The 21,408-nt window shown below is 38.6% G+C and overlaps 1 protein-coding gene across 1 annotated transcript in view; it reads right to left on the bottom strand.

The window, feature by feature from the left end:
• Positions 1 to 218: 218 nt before the first annotated feature.
• The window catches only part of HAO1 (hydroxyacid oxidase 1), a 57,381-nt gene continuing 36,191 nt past the window's right edge, over positions 219 to 21,408 (bottom strand). Inside the window, exons 5-8 of the mRNA XM_059039237.2 lie at positions 9,281 to 9,372; positions 2,445 to 2,603; positions 2,260 to 2,329; positions 219 to 342 (exon numbers count right to left, since the gene is read on the bottom strand). Coding sequence (XP_058895220.1) covers positions 272 to 342; positions 2,260 to 2,329; positions 2,445 to 2,603; positions 9,281 to 9,372 — 392 coding nt within the window. The 3' untranslated portion in view covers positions 219 to 271. The remainder of the gene's footprint in view (positions 343 to 2,259; positions 2,330 to 2,444; positions 2,604 to 9,280; positions 9,373 to 21,408) is intronic.

Here is a 21,408-nt window from a genome sequence, read left to right as displayed (position 1 = left end):
TCTAAATCCATTTTCAATGTTTTCTTTTTAACAGTTAATATATTTCCAGGATGCAAGTCCATTTCTTTCTAAAACGTTCCTAGGACACTCATTGAAAAGTCAAAAGCAATGAACTTAAAATAGCAAGGGATTGCTATTTTGTTGGAGAAGAACGACACCCTTTGTATCGAAGTGGGGAATTACAGACTGTGGTCACCCTCTGCACAGTGTCTCTTTGTCAAGTAATACACCCCCCAAAAAAATAATACAGATGGGAAAATATTGTGCACTGTCAGATCTTGGAAACGGCCAAAAGATTTTTCCTCACCAATGTCTTGTCGATGACTTTCACATTCTGGCACCCTGAAAAAATAATGCATACATTTAATATGAAATGAATGCAATAATAATCAGGCAGGTAATCGTTTTCCCAAGGAATGTAAAACTTGACAAATGTAAGGTTTATGATTCAAGGTAGGCTTGCCAAATCTTATGTGGCATGAGACCATTTTTATTACCTAAACAGTCCTTAACACAAAATGACTGGCACATATTTTTATTAACACAAAGAGTATATTCTTTTCTGCCACATTTAATAGAGAGTCAGTGGCTGAAAGCTCTCTTTTAGGATGTGTCTGTAGCAAATTAAAATGCAGAGTGAGGATTCAGAGAATGGCGTTCTTCTCACTGATGCTGTGTCCACACAGCCTCAGCTCAGGAGTGGGTAGACCACTGATCTCCAGAATTCTATCTGTGGGGACAATCTGAGTGATACGAATCACAGAAAAGGAAGCCCTCATTACTTTCAAAACTGGGGGAGGTGATAATTGACTCAAGGTGATTATTTGCATCTAGAGGTCCATTCTGAGTCAAATTAAGTCACTAGGAATAATGGTGATTATTTACTTGTTCGTTCCTTCAGCAAATACTTCTTATTTATGTGCTATGCACTGCTCTAGACACTGGGGATACTGCAATAAAGATAACAAAGATCCCTGCCTCAGGGTTCTTACTTCCAGAGAGGAAACAGAAAATACATAATGTGTGTAATTAAAAAATAAATTATGTGATAGATCATCTATATTAGGTGTTAGGTGTTATGGAAGAATGATGAAATAGTAGCAGGGAAAAAAACTGGAAGTTGAGTGGGTGGAGGACAAATTGCCATTTTAAATATGGTGGTCTGAATGGGACACTGTGAGAAAGTAGGATGTAAGTGTGACTTGAAGGATATGGGAGAGCTAGCCACATAGATATCTGGGGAAAGAGCGTCCAGGTAGGAGGCACAGCCAAGGCCAAAGCCCTAAGGCTGAAATATGTCTGACATGGTCAAGGATAATCAAGGAGGCAAATGTGGCCTGGATGGAATAAGCAAGAGTGAGAGTGGGAGGAGCTGAAGTCAGAGAGGTGACAGAGGTCAACCACATAAGACCTCGTAGACCATCATAAAGACTGCAGCATTTACTCTGAATAAATTGAGAGCCATTGGAGAGTTCTGATCAGAAGAGTGATATGACCTGAGTTCATGTTTAAAAGGATAATCCTGATGCTGTGATCAGAATAGAATGGGACAGGGATGGAAGCAACGATAGACAGGCTGACCCGAAATTCCCTAGGAAAGAGAGACAATGAAGGGAAGGATACACAGGAAGACCATCACAATATCCAAGATTTAGAAAGATCATGAAGGCTGCAGACAGGCTGGTGGCAGAGGAGGTGGTGAGTAGGTCTCTTTTACAGAAAGCCCCTCTGTGGATGTGAGAGTTTGAGAGAGAAAAGGAGCCAAGGGTGACTTAAGATTTTTGATCTGAGCAACTGAGACAATAGTATTAACATGAACTGAGACTGGAGAGTTGGCAGGTAGAGCAGGTTTAATGGGGAAAGTTGGCAGTTTAGTTTTGGACAGGTAGACTTTGAGATGTCCCTTAGACATCCAGGTGGAGCTGTTGACTAGCCAGTTAGATTTCTCATTCATGTGTTAAGAGAGGAGGAAGGGTTCGATGTAGTGTTCACCCTTAAGGTACTAATAAGACTCACCAAAATATCCCTGAGAAGACTGTCAAAGGCTAAGTGACCACTCCAGATAGCACACACTGTAGAGCTCCTCCATCCAGAGGGCACTCTACACTACAGCTGTGAGTATGCAGCCAATGTTAAATTGAATTACACTCCAAATGATTCCATCCTCTTCCCCTTCAAATTCACTTCTCTCCACCAGGGAGCCTGGCCTAAAGACACCCAGAAGAAAAGAAGTTGTAACTGAGGGCCGCCAAGTCTTACCACAAAGAGCCATGGCCAACCAGAATTCTTCCTTCAGTATCTCAAGGACATCCTGAACGCCTTTCTCTCCCTAAGCAAATAGAAGACACAGATCTTTTGAGTAAGTCAGTTTGAATGGTTTCACAGATTTATTTCACAGTTGAGTCATCCTGTTTTATATATTTATTGCTTTGTCCTCTCATTACCTGCGAAGCCAAGCCCCAAATGATCGGTCTCCCCACAAACACAGCCTTGGCTCCCAGGGCCAGAGCTTTCAGAACGTCGGTCCCCTTCCGTACACCCCCATCCAGGAAGACTTCCACTTTCCCTTCCACAGCCTCCACAATTTCTGACAGAACATCAATCTGTGGAGAGAAGAGGTCAGTAAAGTGATACTATGCATGCTGAATTGTTCTCCAATTCAACTTCCTCAGGCCACCAACCATCTGACAGGGCTTAGAGTGAAAGAGGCTAGGTTTAAAATCAACAGTAAAACTATTCCCTCCTAAAATAAAAGATGTGCAAATGCTAGTAACAAAAAACCAGCTAAATTTGGAACTGAGTGACTTATTTTTCTATCAAAGTCCAAGGGTTTTATTCTATTCCTGATATTCACATTCAAATATCATGATCCAAAAAATATATAAACACAATTTAAAAGCACATAATGATCTTAAAAGATACAGAGCTGTTTTTTCATTAAACACATAAATATAAATGAATTATCTTGCTCATATAAATTATTCTGAACATTATTTACTCACTGAAAAATCAGTTGTTAAAATTCATACTCAGATGTGGTAGAAGAAATGGTATACAAAAATGCAATCACCACCAGTCACAGAAAATCTTAGTCTCTGATTTTCCCATCCAAAATACAGGAATATGTACAATAATATAGCAAATATATATATAATAATATAGCAAACATCCAGCTATACATTAGAGAACTCTCCCTGAAAACATTTTTCTTGCTTTTAAGGAAAATGACCACAGGAACCTTGAAGATCCTCATCTTGCAGGCCTCTCACTGTTGTGGCCTCTCCCGTTGCGGAGCGCAGGCTCCGCGGTCATGGCTCACAGGCCTAGGCGCTCCGCGGCATGTGGGATCTTCCCGGACCCGGGCACGAACCCGTGTCCCCTACATCGGCAGGTGGACTCTCAACCACTGCGCCACCAGGGAAGCCCGATCCTCATCTTGATTGGCAATTGATGATAGTCTTATATCAGCACTAGAGAATATAAGTTCCTCACCGAGATCGATCTGGTAGATTGCACTATTGTTCTTTATTCTTCACACCACTCTGAACCCACTTTTTCCAAGGCCACTTGGCAGTGTTTCCTATTAAGAGAAACAGAGTGCACTTGCCACTCCTCGACAGTGGCCTTGGCCTTACAACCTACTTTGGCCAATGACACTTGAGCAGAGGTGACAGAGTGCCGTTTCTGGGCATAGGCCTTAAGAGACCTCATGCATTTCAATTTTCTCCTGCACCTTGCATGAGAGGAAAATACCCCGGACAGTGCTTCCCCTTTAGTTGAGACCCAGAGAAAATATTCAGCAAGCAGAGTTGTCCCATCCAAGCCCAGCTGGACCTGAAACTTGGAGCACAGCCATCTAACCAGTACCAAATCTAGATAGGCAGACCCCAAGTTGACATAAAGATTCAAGGGAATAAAGACTCTGTTGATTTAAATCACTGAGTTTGGAATCTTTTGTTTTCTAGCTCATAAAGTTGGTTAATAACCAATATTTTTAATAGCTAGTAACTGATACAATTGGCTACTTTGATGTGAATCTTTGTACTTGAGGGTGGAAACAATCCTCAAGGTGACCTGTAGATCAAAATCTGTAGAAATTATCCACTTTCATCCCCAAGTATTTAAATATAAAATTAAGTCCATACATTCAAGTGCAGTTTTTCTAGAAATAATTGTGCTGAAATCACTCAAAAGCTTTCTCACTTCTCCCCTAAAGTTTTAGAGGCTCAACTTAAAGAGAGTTTTGTGTAAAAGGTTGAAGACCAAACTTGACTACAGATTTGGAGGAAGTGAAGGCAACAGTTGGAGCAGGGCCCCTAAAACATTTGGCAGGTAGTGTGATTTTCCCCTTTTCCTTTTGGCTTTTCTGCCTGGCCAAACATGCTTTGGATCCATTTACATATGTCCCTTTACCTATACATAGTCCTCTTTTTACAGTCAGGCAAGTTACATCAACATATAAATGCTACAATTTCCAAGTGATGATGCAAGCTATAATTAAGCATATTTCCCCATTTGAAACCAAAACCAAAGAAAAATATTAGCTAGCTTGGGTTCAATACACATTTTCACAGTCACGCAAATCAAGTCTGTTTAGGATATTTCCAATGCCCAAACTGGCCTAAAAACTAAACTAATAAGGATACTTAAAATGTGAATCCTGAGTTATAAAATGAAGTCCAGATTGGTATTTCCTGTATCCTTGGACAAGGATGTTCTATCCATAGCTGAGCATTTCTGTCTTCCCTTTCTTCTTTCTGGAGCTGTCGTTTTACTGTGTACATATTATGTAGAATAATTCTGATCAGAGCAGATTAAATAAGTAAATGTAGTAGACAAATCCACTATTTTATGACTGTTCTGTTTCCTTTCTTTTTCCAGCTTGCTACACAACTAAGAGACGATTCATTTCAGCTTTTCTTTCCTTAAAGGTTCTTTAGACAACTAATTTCAGGCTTATTTCCAGCAGAGTTAATCTACAGGAAAATATGGTAAGATTCCAATGTACTATTACTCACTCACTCATCCATGTATTCATTGATTTTTTTTAACATCGTTATTGGAGCATTATTGCTTTACAATGGTGTATTATTTTCTGCTTTATAATGAAGTGAATCAGCTATACATATACATATATCCCATTCATTGATTTATCAAACACTTTATTGATTACCTGGCAGATTCCAGGCACTATGCCAGGCAGTTTAAGGAATCCAAAATTAATCCCACAGGGATCTGACTCCCAAAGAGCCCCCCTCTTTCCTGTTCCTGCTCAAGGTACACACTTCCAGGTCGTCCCTGTCCCACGAAACTTCCACTCACAGGGGGCTTCCATCTTTCTACCTTCTTATAGCATCCAGTCCTATACTTGATTTCCAAACCAAAGCATTGAGCACAAACAAAAGCAGATAAAGCCGGAGGGGCTTTGGTTAACAGTGAAGGAGACAGATGCCAGGTCACTGCCCACAAGTCCTCCTCTGACTCTCTACCCATCAAACTTCACCAGGAAGCCCTGGCTGGGGGTGGGGGTGTGAGTTCTACTAAGCACGTTTAGAGAATCACTGGTCCATATAGGTCTGGCGATTGTCTGCAGCTGTAAAAATGGCTGCAACTATTTCCTTCCCTATCTCCATTTCCTCGCAATGTGACACTTCATGAGGGAGAAATGGGGCCAGAAGAGTCTATTTCATCACCCCTTGAATCTAAACTAGCCTTGTGACTTGCTATCACCAATAGAACAAGAGAGAAGTGACAGTGTGCCTGTTCTAAGCCTAGAGCTCAAGAGGCTTTCCATATTTCCACTTGCTCTCTAGGAAACCAGGCCACCTAATGTGCTAGATGTGAGACAATGCAGAGTCATCCCTGCTGATGTCATCCTACACTAGTCTGCCCTAGTAGACCCAGCAATAGACCACATACGCATATGAGTGAGCGCAGCCAGGACCAGAAAAACCTCCTAGTGGATATCAGCTCAAATTGCCAGCACACAAAGTTGTGACATGAATAAATGGCTGTTGGATTTTAGCCAGTAAATTTCAGAGTGGTTTGTTACACAGCAAAAGCTAACTGATATATCAAGTGTGTCTCAAAGGTAGAATTTCATGAATCCCTTTCAGAAGGAAAAATGAAAGAGCTCATAGAATATGCCCAAGGACTCAATTTTAGAAACACTGATTTAACAACCCAAAGTTTATTTTCTGAAAAGGTTTTATGGTTGAGAATTTTCACTAGAAAAGAATGTTACATTTTTAAGTTTAAGGTAGTTTGGATCTAGTTAGCATCAAAACAAAAATGAAAAAATGAAAAAAAAATTCTCCTAGGGTTCAAAGACTCCAGAGAATCTGTCTTTAGACCCCAGTTTGAGATGTTCCAGTACTGTGGATTTTGGAAATCGATTTGATTCTGCCATATCATTCTCTAATTACTCCAAGACAAGTCTTGGCCACATTATTACCTTCAGGGTAAAGATTTTAACATGAACTTATTTTTAAACTCTTTGCTGTAGCAGGGGTCTGGCAGTGGTTCTTGGTAGCATTGCATTAAGATGGACCTAAGTCAAACTCCTGTTCTAGGACTCTTAGTGATAAGTATTTCTCCATACAAAGAAACTCTGTGATTTATAGAAATGTAGAAATCATATAATCCAGATGCTTTATTTTTACAACCAACACAACGTTATGAAGAGGCTCAGGCTGAAGAGTTTGAGCAACTTGCTCACCCAGCTCTCAGCCCTCAGAGGAGGCAAGACAAGGACTTGAACCCAAAACTCTGGGTTCGTTTCAATGCTCTGCCAGTGAAATTATGCTGCCTCTTTGTCTCTGACTTATGATGTCACAGAATGTGCAGGAGAGCAAGTCCTTCTGTGTATCTACTGAAAAGTTCTACACCACAGCATCCTCCGAGCCTTTTGCCACACGCCTCAAAACCACCACACTAAGAGAAAAACACCTTCACTATAAATTCAATCCTGTTTCACACTCCTCTCATTGTCATGCACCTTAAATTTGCTCTAAAGTAGGAGGCAAAACTCAAGCAAGCATCTCCTCTCATGCACACATCATGCAAAGGGGAGGGTAATTGTTTTTCTTAAAATAGTCTCTGAGACCACAACTCAAAAAGACCTTTTAGATAAGTTTCCCTATCCCCTCAGCCAGAAGGAAATAAATCACACCACTCAGATATTTTTCCCTTAAAATCTAGTTAGATTTGATTTCAGTAGATTTAAATTTTATTTTTAGAAAACAAACTGAATTTGGCCTGCACACTAAGTCTACATCTTCATACAAAAGAGAGTCATAAATCAGTGGAAAAGCCTTGAACTGTGACCATCTTCTCCCTACCCAAAGGAGCTCTTCACTCTCCACTGCAGGCAATGTTTAATATCACCTAAAAAGATGGGTATTTATAAGTAATGCTGAATTGGAAAGAGCTGACATCTTCCAATTTTATGATTTTAATTATTGACTGCGTGCAAAGACTTGATTCATTCCTATCATTAACCCATTAGTGCTTCATGACAAAGTCTGAGTGCAAATGCATATACCCAATAGTACCCTGTCATCATTCAATCTGCCCTAACCTACACAGCATCCATGGCTTTAGCTAAATCAGCCTGCTAGTTTAATGCAACAGTAATCCACTACTACTTTACTAAATTATGAACAAATTCAAATATTCATCCCAATTAAAGCCATCCCCTATTAACTATGACTAAATGGTTCTAACAAAAAGGGGAAATGCATATGATGATCCAGCTCAGAAATGATGACCTAGGAAGTCCATCCACATTATTTTGTAGATACATATTTATTTAAGTTTTGTTACATGATGCTAGCTTACTTTGCCTACGATAGATAATTGAGATTATAGAACACTAAAGTTTAAAGGCACCAAAGAAGTAATCTAATTGATTTTTAAACTTTAAAAGATGAAAAAGCTGAAATTCGGAGGGCCTATTGAGTCCTTCTGCCCCATAGCAGGTCAGGCCCTTCTCTGTTTCCTTGGCTCTCATAATTATGTGGGCCACCTCATTGATCTTCCAGCCCCCTGTAATGCCACAGTCCAATTTGTGATACTCGTTGCTGCTAACTCAGGGCTTTGTTGTTGCATATTCAATGAATCATAATGTTAAAGGACCTCCCCCCAGACCTCTCCTAGCAGGTGTGTTTCCCAGGACTCCCGACTCCCACCAGGTAATGCAAACAAAATGGATTCCTTGGAATTCCCCAAACACATCTCACTCTTTCCCATTCCACTTTTAGACCCACACTCGTAAAATCAGGGGTCCACATGGGAACAGAGCAGAGGTGAAAGGCAGCTGCAATCCCATTGCCTCATCTAAAAGAATCTTGGCCATGTTCCCACAAGTGGACAGCATGTAAGGGTACCCCACCCCACTCCACCTACAGCTCCCGGCCTCCATTCTAGATCACGGACCCATGAAATCCACTCCTAGATATGTGTCTGCCTCCATGACTTTTGATCCATTTCTGGGCCCAACAATGCTTGATCTTAAAATCTACCCATGGTTGGACTCCTTGGCTCTTGGCCTTTTTGGAGCTAATTGCTCTCCTTTACAGTTTTAACTCTGTCCCACATAATTCCAGCCAGTTTAGTTTATTTTATATCTGGCTTCTGGACTCTGATTTGCCTAGCACAGTGTATACAGTGTATACAAAACATAGATTCACATTGGATCTCCTGGGTAGCTGTCAAAAATACTAGTGCCTCTGCCTCCCCTGGTCCTGCAAGATTCTAATGGATGGATCTAGGGTGCAGCCTGGGAATTAGGATTCTTTACAGTTTCCCAGGTGATTCCAATATGCAGCCAAGGTAGTTCACAGCTCCAACAGAGTAGCTTGTTTGCAGCAGACATCTCCTCACCTGGACCACAGGATTTCTACCTCCTTTCTCCACCTGCCCTCACTCTGCAGTTCTTCAATTCCCACCTCCAGGAAACTCATGGCATAATCTGTTCTTTCATACTCCAATTTATAATATATCTATTGGTATATTTATGAATACGGGAATAATCCCTGCCCACTAATGGCTGTGTATTTAACACAGACTTTTATAAGTTTACAAATAAATAGACTGAATAATGATATAATTTAGGTAGTTGCTTGCCACTAAACTTAAAATCTGAGCTCTTACCTATATTCATACATATTTTACCGTGAATGTTCACACAAAAATATATACACAAGGAAAGGCAGTCATAGAGATAGCCAAAAGTGGGATAGAAATGGGAATTCCATTTGAGGCATTTGCCAAAACTCACAGTGGCTGGCACCCCGTCGAGCTGTCGACCCCCATGATTTGACACCAATATCCCGTCCAAACCATGTTTAACTGCCTCCCTGGCATCATCACCTAGAAAGAGCAAGACAACCATTGTATGGAAAAGGCAACTTAATAAAGGCTTGAGTTTTGAGGCCAAAGCATCCCAGTCAAAGGGAGTCTGACCTCATACATACATATCTTGCTTGGAAATTTTAACACAGAAATACACCCAAGGGTTAAATATGGAATTATAGTGATGGCTTCTTTGACCAAAAATGGTTAACACTTAAAACAATTTAATGATGAAATAAAATTATCAATAGATAACAAATTGACATGTAGTTAAAATGTATTTATCCTGAAAGGTAAATACTCTTGCTAAGTAATTTTGTTATTAATAAGATAATATTATTTAGCATTTAATAAAAATATTCCTCTAAAATTTGGAGAACATAAAAGAACATACAAGTAGCAAGCATTTTCAGTACAACAGGTGATGAACAAATCTATTTCCAAAACTTTCCTTAATATAAAGATATAATTTCAGTAATTATTTTAAGTAATAGTGTCCTATAATTAAATGTATTTTGCCCATTGAAATATACAAAAATGTAATATTAAAATTATATGCTACACCTCTAATCATGCTTCAAAATATATTGGTTTCTGAAAATATAGTTTTAAATAATAGATTAACATTTTCTTAAATCAGTTTCCAACTTCTTTTATATTTTATATTTTAACTATTATTTTCAATGTTCTCCCAATAAAAACCATTTTCTGACAGAATTATGAAAATAACACTGGTTCTCCAATTTAACACTCAAAGATAGCCCAAGGTTGTAGTGAAATCAGATTTTGGAAACTTAAGCAGATAGATACAGAACATTGTATATATTTATAAATTCAACAATGGAGATCAAGGGTAGACCTGACAAGAATAATTTAAAAAGGGCTCTCCTGGTGGTGCAGTGGTTGAGAGTCCACCTGCCAATGTAGGGGACACGGGTTCATGCCCCGGTCTGGGAAGATCCCACATGTCACGGAATGGCTGGGCCCGTGAGCCATGGCCGCTGAGCCTGTGCATCTGGAGCCTGTGCTCCACAACGAGAGAGGCCACAACAGTGAGAGGCCTGCGTACCACAAAAAATAATAACAAAAATTAAAAAGAAATAAAAAAATAAAAATTAATAAAAATTCACAGGAGAATTTATAATTCTGATTGTTTGAAAGTTTTATGCTAAATCACCATCTTCCAAACTGTGCTTCATGGAATACTGCTTTTTAAATATTCCCATTTTTAAAAAATAATTCTAGAAATATTTTTCTTCTAAAATTATAGGTACATGGAAATGTTAAACCCATGTGGTATAGACTGAATGTTTTTGTCCTTAAAAATTCACATGTTCTAGATTGGTCCAAGATAGCAGAGTAGAAGGATGTGCATTCACTCCCCCTTGTGAGAGCTCCAGAATCACAACTAACTGCTGAACAACCGACAGGAAGACACTGGAACTCACCAAAAAAGATACCCCACATACAAGGACAAAGGAGAAGCCACAACAAGATGGTAGGAAGGGTGCAATCACAATAAAATCAAATCCCATAACTCTGGGTGGTTGACTCACAAACAGAAAAACAATTATACCATAGAAGTCCACCCACGGAAGTGAAGGATCTGAGCCCCACGTCAGGCTTCCCAACCATTGGAGGAGGAATTCCCAGAGAAACAGGTTTTGAAGTCTACTGGGATTTGATGGCAGGACTTTGACAGGTCTGAGGGAAACAGAGACTCCACTCTTGGAGGGCACACACAAAGTAGTGTGCACAACAGGACATGGGGGGAAGGAGCACTGACCCCACAGGAAACTGAACCAGACCTACCTGCTTGTGTTGCAGGGTCTCCTGCAGAAGCAGGGGGCAGCTGTGGCTCACCACGGGAACAAGGGCACTGGCAGCAGAAGTACTGGGAAGTACTCCTTGGTGTGAGCACTCCCAGAGTCCACCATGAGCCACACCAAAGGGCCTGTAGGCTCCAGTGCTTGGTCATCTCAGACCAAACAACCAACTGGGGGGAACTCAGCCCTACCCATCAGCAGACAAGCAGATTAAAGTTTTATTGATCTCTGCCCACAAGAGCAACACCCAGCTGAACCCACCACCAGTCCCTTCCATCAGGAAGATGGCACAAGCTACTTAGATAGCCTCATTCACTAGAGATCAGACAGCAGAAGCAAGAAGAACTACAATCCTGAAGCCTGTGGAACAAAAACCACATTCACAGAAAGATAGACAAAATGAAAAGGCAGAGGACTATGTACCACATGAAGGAACAAGATAAAACTCCAGAAAAAGAACAAAATGAAGTGGAGATCGGCAACCTTCCAGAAAAAGAATTGAGAATAATGATAGTGAAGATGATCCAAGACCTCAGAAAAAGAATGAAGGCAAAGAACATGCAAGAAATGTTTAACAAGACCTAGAAGAATTAAAGAACAAACAAACAGAGATGAACAATACGATAACTGAAATGAAAAATACACTAGAAGGAATCAATAGCAGAATAACTGAGGCAGAAGAATGGATAAGTGGCCTGGAAGTCAGAATGGTGGAATTCACTGCCATAGAACAGAATAAAGAAAAAGAATGAAAAGAAATGAAGACAGCCTAAGAGACCTCTGGGACAGCATTAAATGAAACAACATTCACATTATAGGGGTCCCAGAAGCAGGAGAGAGAGAAAGGACCCAAGAAAATATTTGAAGAGATTATAGTAGACCACTTCCCTAACATGGGAAAAGAAATAGTCACCCAAGTCCAGCAGGTGTAGAGAGTCCCAGGCAGGATAAACCCAAGGAGAAACACACTGAGACACAAAGTAATCAAATTGACAAAAATTAAAGACAAAGAAAAATTATTAAAAGCAACAAGTGAAAAACGACAAACAAAATACAAAGGAACTCCCATAAGGTTAACAGCTGATTTCTCAGCAGAAACTCTACAAGCCAGAAGGAAGTGGCATGATATATTTAAAGTGATGAAGGGGAAGAACATACAACCCAGATTATTCTATCCAGCAAGGATCTCATTCCAATTTGACAGAAAAATCAAAAGCTTTACAGACAAGCAAAAGCTAAGAGAATTCAGCACCACAAAACCAGCTCTACTATAAAGGCTAAAGGAACTTCTCTAAGTGGGAAACACAAGAGAAGAAAAGGACCACAAAAACAAACCCAAAACAATTAAGAAAATAGTAGTAGGGACATACATATCGATAATTACTTAAAAGTGAATGGATTAAATGCTCCAACCAAAAGACACAGTCTTGCTGAATGGATACAAAAATAAGACCCATATATATACTGTCTACAAGAGATCCACTTCAGACCTAGGGACACATACAGACTGAAAGTGAGAGGATGGAAAAATATATTCCATGTAAATGGAAATCAAAAGAAAGCTGGAGTAGCAATACTCATATCATATAAAATAGACTTTAACATAAAGAATGATACAAAACACAAGGAAGGGCACTGCATAATGATCAAGGTATCAATCCAAGAAGAACATATAACAATTGTAAATATATATGCACCCAACATAGGAGCACCACACTACATAAGGCAACTGCTAACAACTATAAAAGAGGAAATCAGGGCTTCCCTGGTGGTGCAGTGGTTTAGAGTCCGCCTGCTGATGAAGGGGATGCGGGTTCGTGCCTCGGTCCGGGAGGATCCCACGTGCCGTGGAGCGGCTGGGCCCGTGAGCCATGGTCACTGAGCCTGCGCGTCCGGAGCCTATGCTCCGCAACGGGAGAGGCCACAACAGTGAGAGGCCTGCGTAATGCAAAAAAATAAATAAATAAATAAAGTGGGGGACATTAACACCTCACTTACATCAATGGACAGATCTTCCAGACAGAAAATTAATAAGGAACCATAACTTTAAATGACACAATAGACCAGATAGATTTAATTGATATTTATAAGACATACCATCTGAAAACTGCAGAATACACTTTCTTCTCAAATGCACACAGAACATTCTCCAGGATAGATCACATCTTGGGTCACAAATCAAGGCTTGGTAAATTTAAGAAAATTGAAATCATATCAAGCATCTTTTCCAATGACAATGCTATGAGATTAGAAATAAATTACAAGTGAAAAAACGCAAAAACCACAGACACGTGGAGCCTAAACAATACGTTACTAAATAACCAATGGATCACTGAAGAAATCAAAGAGGAAATCAGAAAATACCTAGAGACAAATGACAATGAAAACAAGATGATTCAAACCTATGGGATGCAACAAAAGGAGTTCTAAGAGGGAAGTTTATAGCAATACAATCCTACCTCAAGAAACAAAAACAATCTCAAATAAACAATCATACTTTGCAGCTAAAGGAACTAGAGAAAGAAGAACAAGCAAAACCCAAAGTTAGTAGAGTCAAAGAAGTCACAAAGATCAGAGCAGAAATAAATGAAAGACAAACAAAGAAAATAATAGCAAAGATCAATAAAACTAAAAGCTGGTTCTTTGAGAAGATAAACAAAATTGATAAACCTTTAACAAGACTCAGCAAGAAAAAGAGGGAGAGGACTCAAATCAATAAAATTATAAAAAGAAGTTACAACTGACACCGCAGAAATACAAAGCATCATAAGAGACTATTGTGAGCAACTCTATGCCAATAAAATGGACAACCTGGAAGAAATGGACAAATTCTTAGAAAGATATAACCTTCTAAGACTGAACCAGGAAGAAATAGAAAATATGAACAGACCAATCACAAGTAATGAAATTGAAACTGTGATTAAAAATCTTCCAACAAACAAAAGTCCAGTACCAGGTGGCTTCACAGGTGAATTCTTTCAAAATTTAGAGATGAGGTAACACCCATCCTTCTCAAACTCTTCCAAAAAATTGTGGAGGGAGGACCCCTCCCATGTTCATTCTACAAGGCCACCATCACCCTGCCACCAAAACCAGACAAAGATAATACAAGAAAAGAAAATTACAGACCAATATCACTGATGAATATAGATGCAAAAATCCTCAACAAAATAATAGCAAACAAAATCCAACAATACATTAAAAGGATCATACATCATGATCAAGTGGGATTTATCATAGGGATGCAAGGATTCTTCAATATATGCAAATCAAACAATCTGATACACCATATTAACAAGTTGAAGAATGAAAACCGTATGATCATCTCAATAGATGCAGAAAAGCTTCTGACAAAAATCAACACTGATTTATGATAAAAACTCTCCAGAAAGTGTGCATAGAAGGAACCTACCTCAACATAATAAAGACCATATATGGCAAACCCACAGCAAACATCATTTCAATGGTGAAAACTGAAAGCATTTCCTCTAAGATCAGAAACAAAACAAGGATGTCTACTCTCACCACTATTATTCAACATAATGTTGGAAGTCCTAGCCACGGAAATCAGAGGAGAAAAAGAAATAAAAGTAATACAAATTGGAAAAGAAGAGGTAAAACTGTCACTGTTTGCACATGACATGATACTATACATAAAGAATCCTAAAGATGCCATCAGAAAACTACTAGAGCTAATCAATGAATTTGGTAAAGTAGGAAACTGTAAGACACTGATGAAAGAAATTAAAGATGACACAAATAGATGGAGAGATATACCATGTTCTTGGATTCGAAGAACCAGTATTGTGAAAATACTATACTACCCAAAGCAATCTACAGATTCAATGAAATCCCTATGAAACTACCAATGGCATTTTCCACAGAACAAGAACAAAAAATTTCACAATGTTTATGGAAACCTAAACGACCCCGAATAACCAAAGCAATCTTGAGAAAGAAAAACGGAGCTGGAGGAATCAGGCTCCTGGACTTCATATTATACTACAAAGCTACAGTAATCAAGACAGTATGGTATTGGCACAAGAACAGAACTATAGATCAGTAGAACAGAATATAAACACAGAGGTAAACCCACACATATATGGTCACCTTATTTTTGATAAAGGAGGCAAGAATATACAATAGAGAAGATACAGCCTCGTCAATAAGTGGTGCTGGGACAACTGGACAGCTACACATAAAAGAATTAAATTAGAACACTCCATAACACTGTACACAAAAATAAACTCAAAATGCATTAGAGACCTAAATGTAAGACCAGACACTATAAAACTCTTAGAGGAAAACATAGGCAGGACACCATATGACACACATCACAGCAAGTTCCTTTTTGACCCACCTCCTAGAGTAATGGAAGTAAAAACAAAGACCAAATAGGACCTAATGAAACTTAAAAGCTTTTGCACAGCAAAGGAAACCATAAACAAGATGAAGAGACAAAACTCAGAATGGGAGAAAATATTTGCAAACAAAGTGACTGACAAAGGATTAATCTCCAAAACATACAAACAGCTCACGCAACTCAATATCAAGAAAACAAAAAACATAATCCAAAAATGGGCAGAAGACATAAGCAGACATTTCTCCAAAGAAGATATACATATTGCCAACAAACACATGAAAGGATGCTCAACATCCTTAATCATTAGAGAAATGCACATCAAAACTACAATGAGGTATCACCTCACACCAATCAGAATGGCTATCACTAAAAAATCTACAAACAATAAATGCTGGAGAGGTGTGGAGAAAAGGAAACCCTCTCGCACTGTTGATGGGAATGTAAACTGGTACAGCCACTAAGGAGAACAATATGGAGGTTCCTTAAAAAAACTAAAAATAGAACTACCATACAACCCAGCAATCCCACCACTGGGCATATATCCCGAGAAAACCATAATTCAAAAAGAATCATGTAACCCAATGTTCATTGCAGCACTACTTATAATAGCCAGGACATGGAAGCAACCTAAATGTTCAACAACAGATGAATTGATAAAGAAGATATGGCACATATATACAATGGAATATTACTGGGCCATAAAAGGTAATGAAAATGAGTTATTTATAGTGAGGTGGATGGACCTAGATTCTGTCATACTGAGTGAAGTGAGTCAGAAAGAGAAAAACAAATACCATATGCTAACACATATATATGGAATCTAAAAAAAAAATCTTTCCTGATGTACTTAGGGACAGGACAAGAATAAAGACTCAAATGTAGATAATGGACTTGAGGACATGGGGAAGGGGAAGGGGAAGCTGGGACTAAGTGACAGAGTGGCATGGACATATATACACTACCAAATGTAAAATAAATAGCTAGTGGGAAGCAGCTGCATAGCACAGGGACAACAGCTTGGTGCTTTGTGTCCTCCTAGAGAGATGGGATAGGGAGGGTGGGAGGGAGATACAAGAGGGAGGAGATATGGGGATATATGTTTATTTATAGCTGATTCAGTTTGTTATAAAGCAGAAACTAGCACACCATTGGAAAGCAATGATACTCCAATAAAGACGGTAAAAAAAAAAAAAAAAAAAAAAAAAAAACAGATCAGGAGATATACCATGTTCTTGGATTGGAAGAATCAATATTGTGAAAGTGACTATACTACCCAAAGCAATCTACAGATTCAATGAAATCCCTCTCAAATTATCAATGGCATTTTTTACAGAACTAGAACAAAAACTCTTAAAATTTGTATGGAGGCACAAAAGACCCCAAATAGTCAAAGCAATAGTAAAAGCAATCTTTTCTGAGGGGAAAAAAGAGAGGTGGAGGAATCAGACTCCCTGAGTCCAAACTAAATTACAAAGCTACAGTCATCAAGACAATATGGTACTGGCACAAAAACTGAAATATAGATCAGTGGAACAGGATGGAAGGCCCAGAGATAAACCCACGCACCTATGGTCAACTAAGCTATGACAAAGGAGGCAAGGATATACAATGGAGAAAGGACAGTCTCTTCAATAAGTGTTGCTGGGAAAACTGGACAGCTACATGTAAAAGAATGAACTTAGAACATTCCCTAACACCATACACAAAAATAAACTCAAGATTGATTAAAGACCTAAATATAAGGCCAAGCGCTATAAAACTCTTCGAGAAAAACATAGGAGAAACACTGTTTGACATAAATCACAGCAAGATCTTTTTTGACCCACCTCCTAGAGTAATGGAAATAAAAACAGAGAAAAAAAAAGGAACCTAATGATACCTAAAAGTTTTTGCACAGCAAAGAAAACTATAAACAAGACGAAAAGACAACCCTCAGATTGGGAGAAAATATTTGCAAATGAATTAATGGACAAAGACGAATCTCCAAAATATACAAGCATTTCATGCAGCTCAATATTAAAAAAAACAAACAACCCAATCCAAAAATGGGAAGACCTAAAGAGACATTTTTCCAAAGAAGAGCTACAGATGGCCAAGAAGCACATTAAAAAGTGCTCAACATCACAAATTATTAGAGAAATGAAAATCAAAACTACAATGTGGTATCACCTCACACCTGTTAGAATGAGCAGCATCAGAAAATCTACAAACAACAAATGCTGGAGAGGGTGTGGAGAGAAGGGAACCCTCTAGCACTGTTGGTGGGAATGTAAATTGATACATGGAGAACAGTATGGAGGTTCCTTAAAATACTAAAAATAGAATTACCATATGACCCAGCAATCCCACTACTGGGCATATACCTAGAGAAAACCATAATTCAAAAAGCCACATGCACCCCAATGTTCATTGCAGCACTATTTACAATAACCAGGTCATGGAAGCAACCTAAATGCCCATTGACAGACAAGTAGATAAAGAAGATGTGGTACATATATACATTGGAATATTATTCAGCCATTAAAAGGAACGAAATTGGATCATTTGTAGAGATGTGGATGGACCTAGAGACTGTCATACTGAGTGAAGTAAGTCAGAAAGAGAAAAACAAATATTGTATATTAACTCAAGGCATTCTGAAATGCCTTGTGATGCTAAATTTTTCACTTATATACAAAGAAGAAACACTAGGGAGCTAATATAGGCTTCTGGAGCTGTTTTGAAAATCAATTTTATTCCTGCCAAGTCTTTGCCTCAGGAAGAAATTCTTGGAACTCCATGTGGGGCAAGACAAGGAAAGTCAACTGAGGGGCTACTGGACTGTGAATTTCAGCGTCAGAATGAGGAGAGTATCATGGCATGTTGTGAAGGTCATCCACCCATAAGTTGTCCCAGCACCCATTTATTTCATTAAAAAGCAGCAAGCTACTACACCAAGTTGTCTATTATTGCACGAGGGGGACGGGATTATTGGCTGGTATGTGAACTTCACAAACAGAGCTTCAATTAATCCCCTTGCTTTTCAGTTTCCACTTTTCATCCCCCATCTCTTTCACACTTATACACTAGACACCTAGAGCCCCCTGAGGCATCCCATGATATGACTTTCTCCTGCCGTCAGGGCTCCCACCAAGAATACCTGCGGAGGCAGTTTTCTTTTCATTTTCCTCCTGTCAACATGATCTCTTACATTTTGTTTCTTTCATAAATTTCTTGAGGTTTCTCTGCTGTTTGTGCCTCTCATTTTCCTTTGCTTTGTTGTCATAAGTGTTATGTATTTTTGGACTTCTATACTTTAGTTTCAGTGGGGTCTTACTTTTGATGAGTGTTTTGAACCAAAAGCCCAATATACCCTCATTTAAAACATGTTTGGAAAATGGTTCTCTAAAGACACAGCCCTAATACAGTGTAGTCCAATAGAACTTTGCTGTGATGATAGAAATGTTCCAGATCTGTGTGGTTCCATAAAGTAGCACATGTAGCCATAGAGTAACGGAAGTGTGGCAGTGTAAGTGAGAAACTGGAATTTTACCTTTATTTAATTTTAATTAACTTGAACGGCCACAGTTGGCTAGTGGCTGCCATAATGGCTAGCTCAGCTTTAATGTTTGCATGCGTTTACTACTCCGATAAAGAGATGTAGTGTGGTATTTTTCTAAAAGTCTAGATATAACCATAAGTAACCTTAATGAACAATGTAAAATGTATTTGGAATTGCCCTGATTATCTAGTTGTGTATGTGATACCAAACATAAAATCAAAAGTTAAAAAATCAAAATATATGAACTATATATGAACCCCGTGACTGAAGATGTACGAAATCCTCCTATGTATATGCAGATACCTGCCACCATGTAGCTATAACCTGTGTCCTGAAATATTGAATACTGTCAATAAACTGATTCTACACAGTATGAAAAAGAGTTATACCTTAGGCTTAGTAATAAGACCACTTAGGTTTGAATCCTGTATCTGCTACTTCCTTGCCATGTAAGTGGCAAGTTATCTAACTTTTTCTCGTGTGTCAGTGTACTAAATTACAAAATGGGTATAAAGATTCACATAAGATTGGTTTGTGGATTAAAGGAGTTGAATGAATACTTCGAAAGTGCCTGACACATGTTTAGCACTCAGATGAATATGCACTATTATTATTATTATTTTCATCTGATGGTGCAGGGAGTGTTAACTAAGAAGATGAGTAGGTAGAAGAAGATTCATTTGCTGGATACTTTTGGCAAGTTTGTTTGAGTTTTGTTTATAGCGATAAATTTTCATCCTAGAGAGGATTATGGTTATTATGAGCCTTTCATTTTGAAGTAAGTGCTACTTAAGTCATAGTTTGTTGTCTTCTATCATTTCAAGTGGTTTTCTGTGTTCTTCCAGGCAGTGCTGGGAATGTAGGGAGAAATGACAGAGTGGTTTGCTCAGAAGATAGGATCGTGAATATCTAGAGAAAAAAGAAAGTAATCATTTAGGACCAGATATGAGCCCCTTTCACTACTTGCTTATGAAATCTTGTCCATAGTTTTACATTTTATTTTAACCCAGAGAGAAAAATCTTTCCTTAATGAGAGAGTCAAAATGGTTTTAGCAAAATGTTGATGAATATGTAATATTTTCATTAATCCCTAGAGTTTACTGGTAGGCCATCCCACATTTGTTGATTTGCCAATTAATAAACTAATTGATCAACAAACACAATAGTCAAGAGCGAACCGCACTATTTGCTATCTTATTAACACATTATTTCCATACTTAATCTAAAATACCAAAGTGAAATGTAAGTACTCAAGATTTACCCTCAAGCCCTTGGAGTTTCTGACCCAGGACTCTGTGCTATCTCAACAGGAGTTTAGTAACTAAATCCTAGCTCCATGGCAGCAGCTTTGAATACAATCCAGGAACACTGAATATTCTTTGAAAATGTCTTTAAAAACTGTAGATAGGAAAATAATGAGTTAGAGAAGTTTCTGAGAGACCAAAAGCCACTACAGAAGTGAGACAGCTTAGTTTTAAATTTTTTTAATTAAAAAAAACCACAACTCTAAAAAGCATATGTCTGCTCAAATGCCATTTGTTAGCGTGAGTTCTGGCAAAGACCTAATCCTGCGTCAAGTACATGTTTGGAGTTTGTGTTCGTTTTCCAAAGGCAGAGTTTAACCACAGCAAGAGATTACATCTTGCAGTCCAATTTGCATTCATTAGAATGCAATTCTTAAAATGGTGGTAAGGGGGGGATGTTTCACTGAGATCTTCTCAGTTGCCCATGATTTCATGTTCCTACAAGCATAATCTGTGTCTTCCTGGGAAAATGGAAATGAAAGAGAATAGATGACTCTCAGTCAGTCCATGTGACTTCTGGATGAAGATCTGTGAAATATTGACACCTGAATTTCCACAACTGGCCTTGCCACACCTGTTACCCCTCCAACCAGATTGAGCATGTGTACCACCTGATGTAGCTGTTGTCATAGTGATGATTCTTGTTTGTTAAATCAATGAAATGAATAGTTACAGAGAAACTAGACAATGTAAACTGTACATGTATAGATAAGTTATTTCCTTTTAAATGCCAAATGCCCTATCTCTCCTTCTCTTGCTTTTGTGCTCTCTCTAATTATAGACATTCATGTAGTTTTCACTGAGGATTTTACTTAACAAACATTTGGACTGTCTACTGGGTGCAAAACATAATGAAAATATGACAAACAAGTAAATAATACATATGGATAAGAAGAAAAAAGAGAGGTGATGGTGGTGGTGGCAGTCCTTTGTAAAAATGACCACAGAATGAAGTTCTAGAAGCCAAAGTATTTTTCAACATAACGCATGATAGTAAAGTCTAATTCAGTAGATTCATGT

This window comes from Kogia breviceps, chromosome 14 (assembly GCF_026419965.1).
Source record: "Kogia breviceps isolate mKogBre1 chromosome 14, mKogBre1 haplotype 1, whole genome shotgun sequence".
Lineage (NCBI taxonomy): Eukaryota > Metazoa > Chordata > Mammalia > Artiodactyla > Physeteridae > Kogia > Kogia breviceps.
Note: the sequence above shows the minus strand (reverse complement) of the source record. Positions and strands in the feature narration are given on the sequence as shown.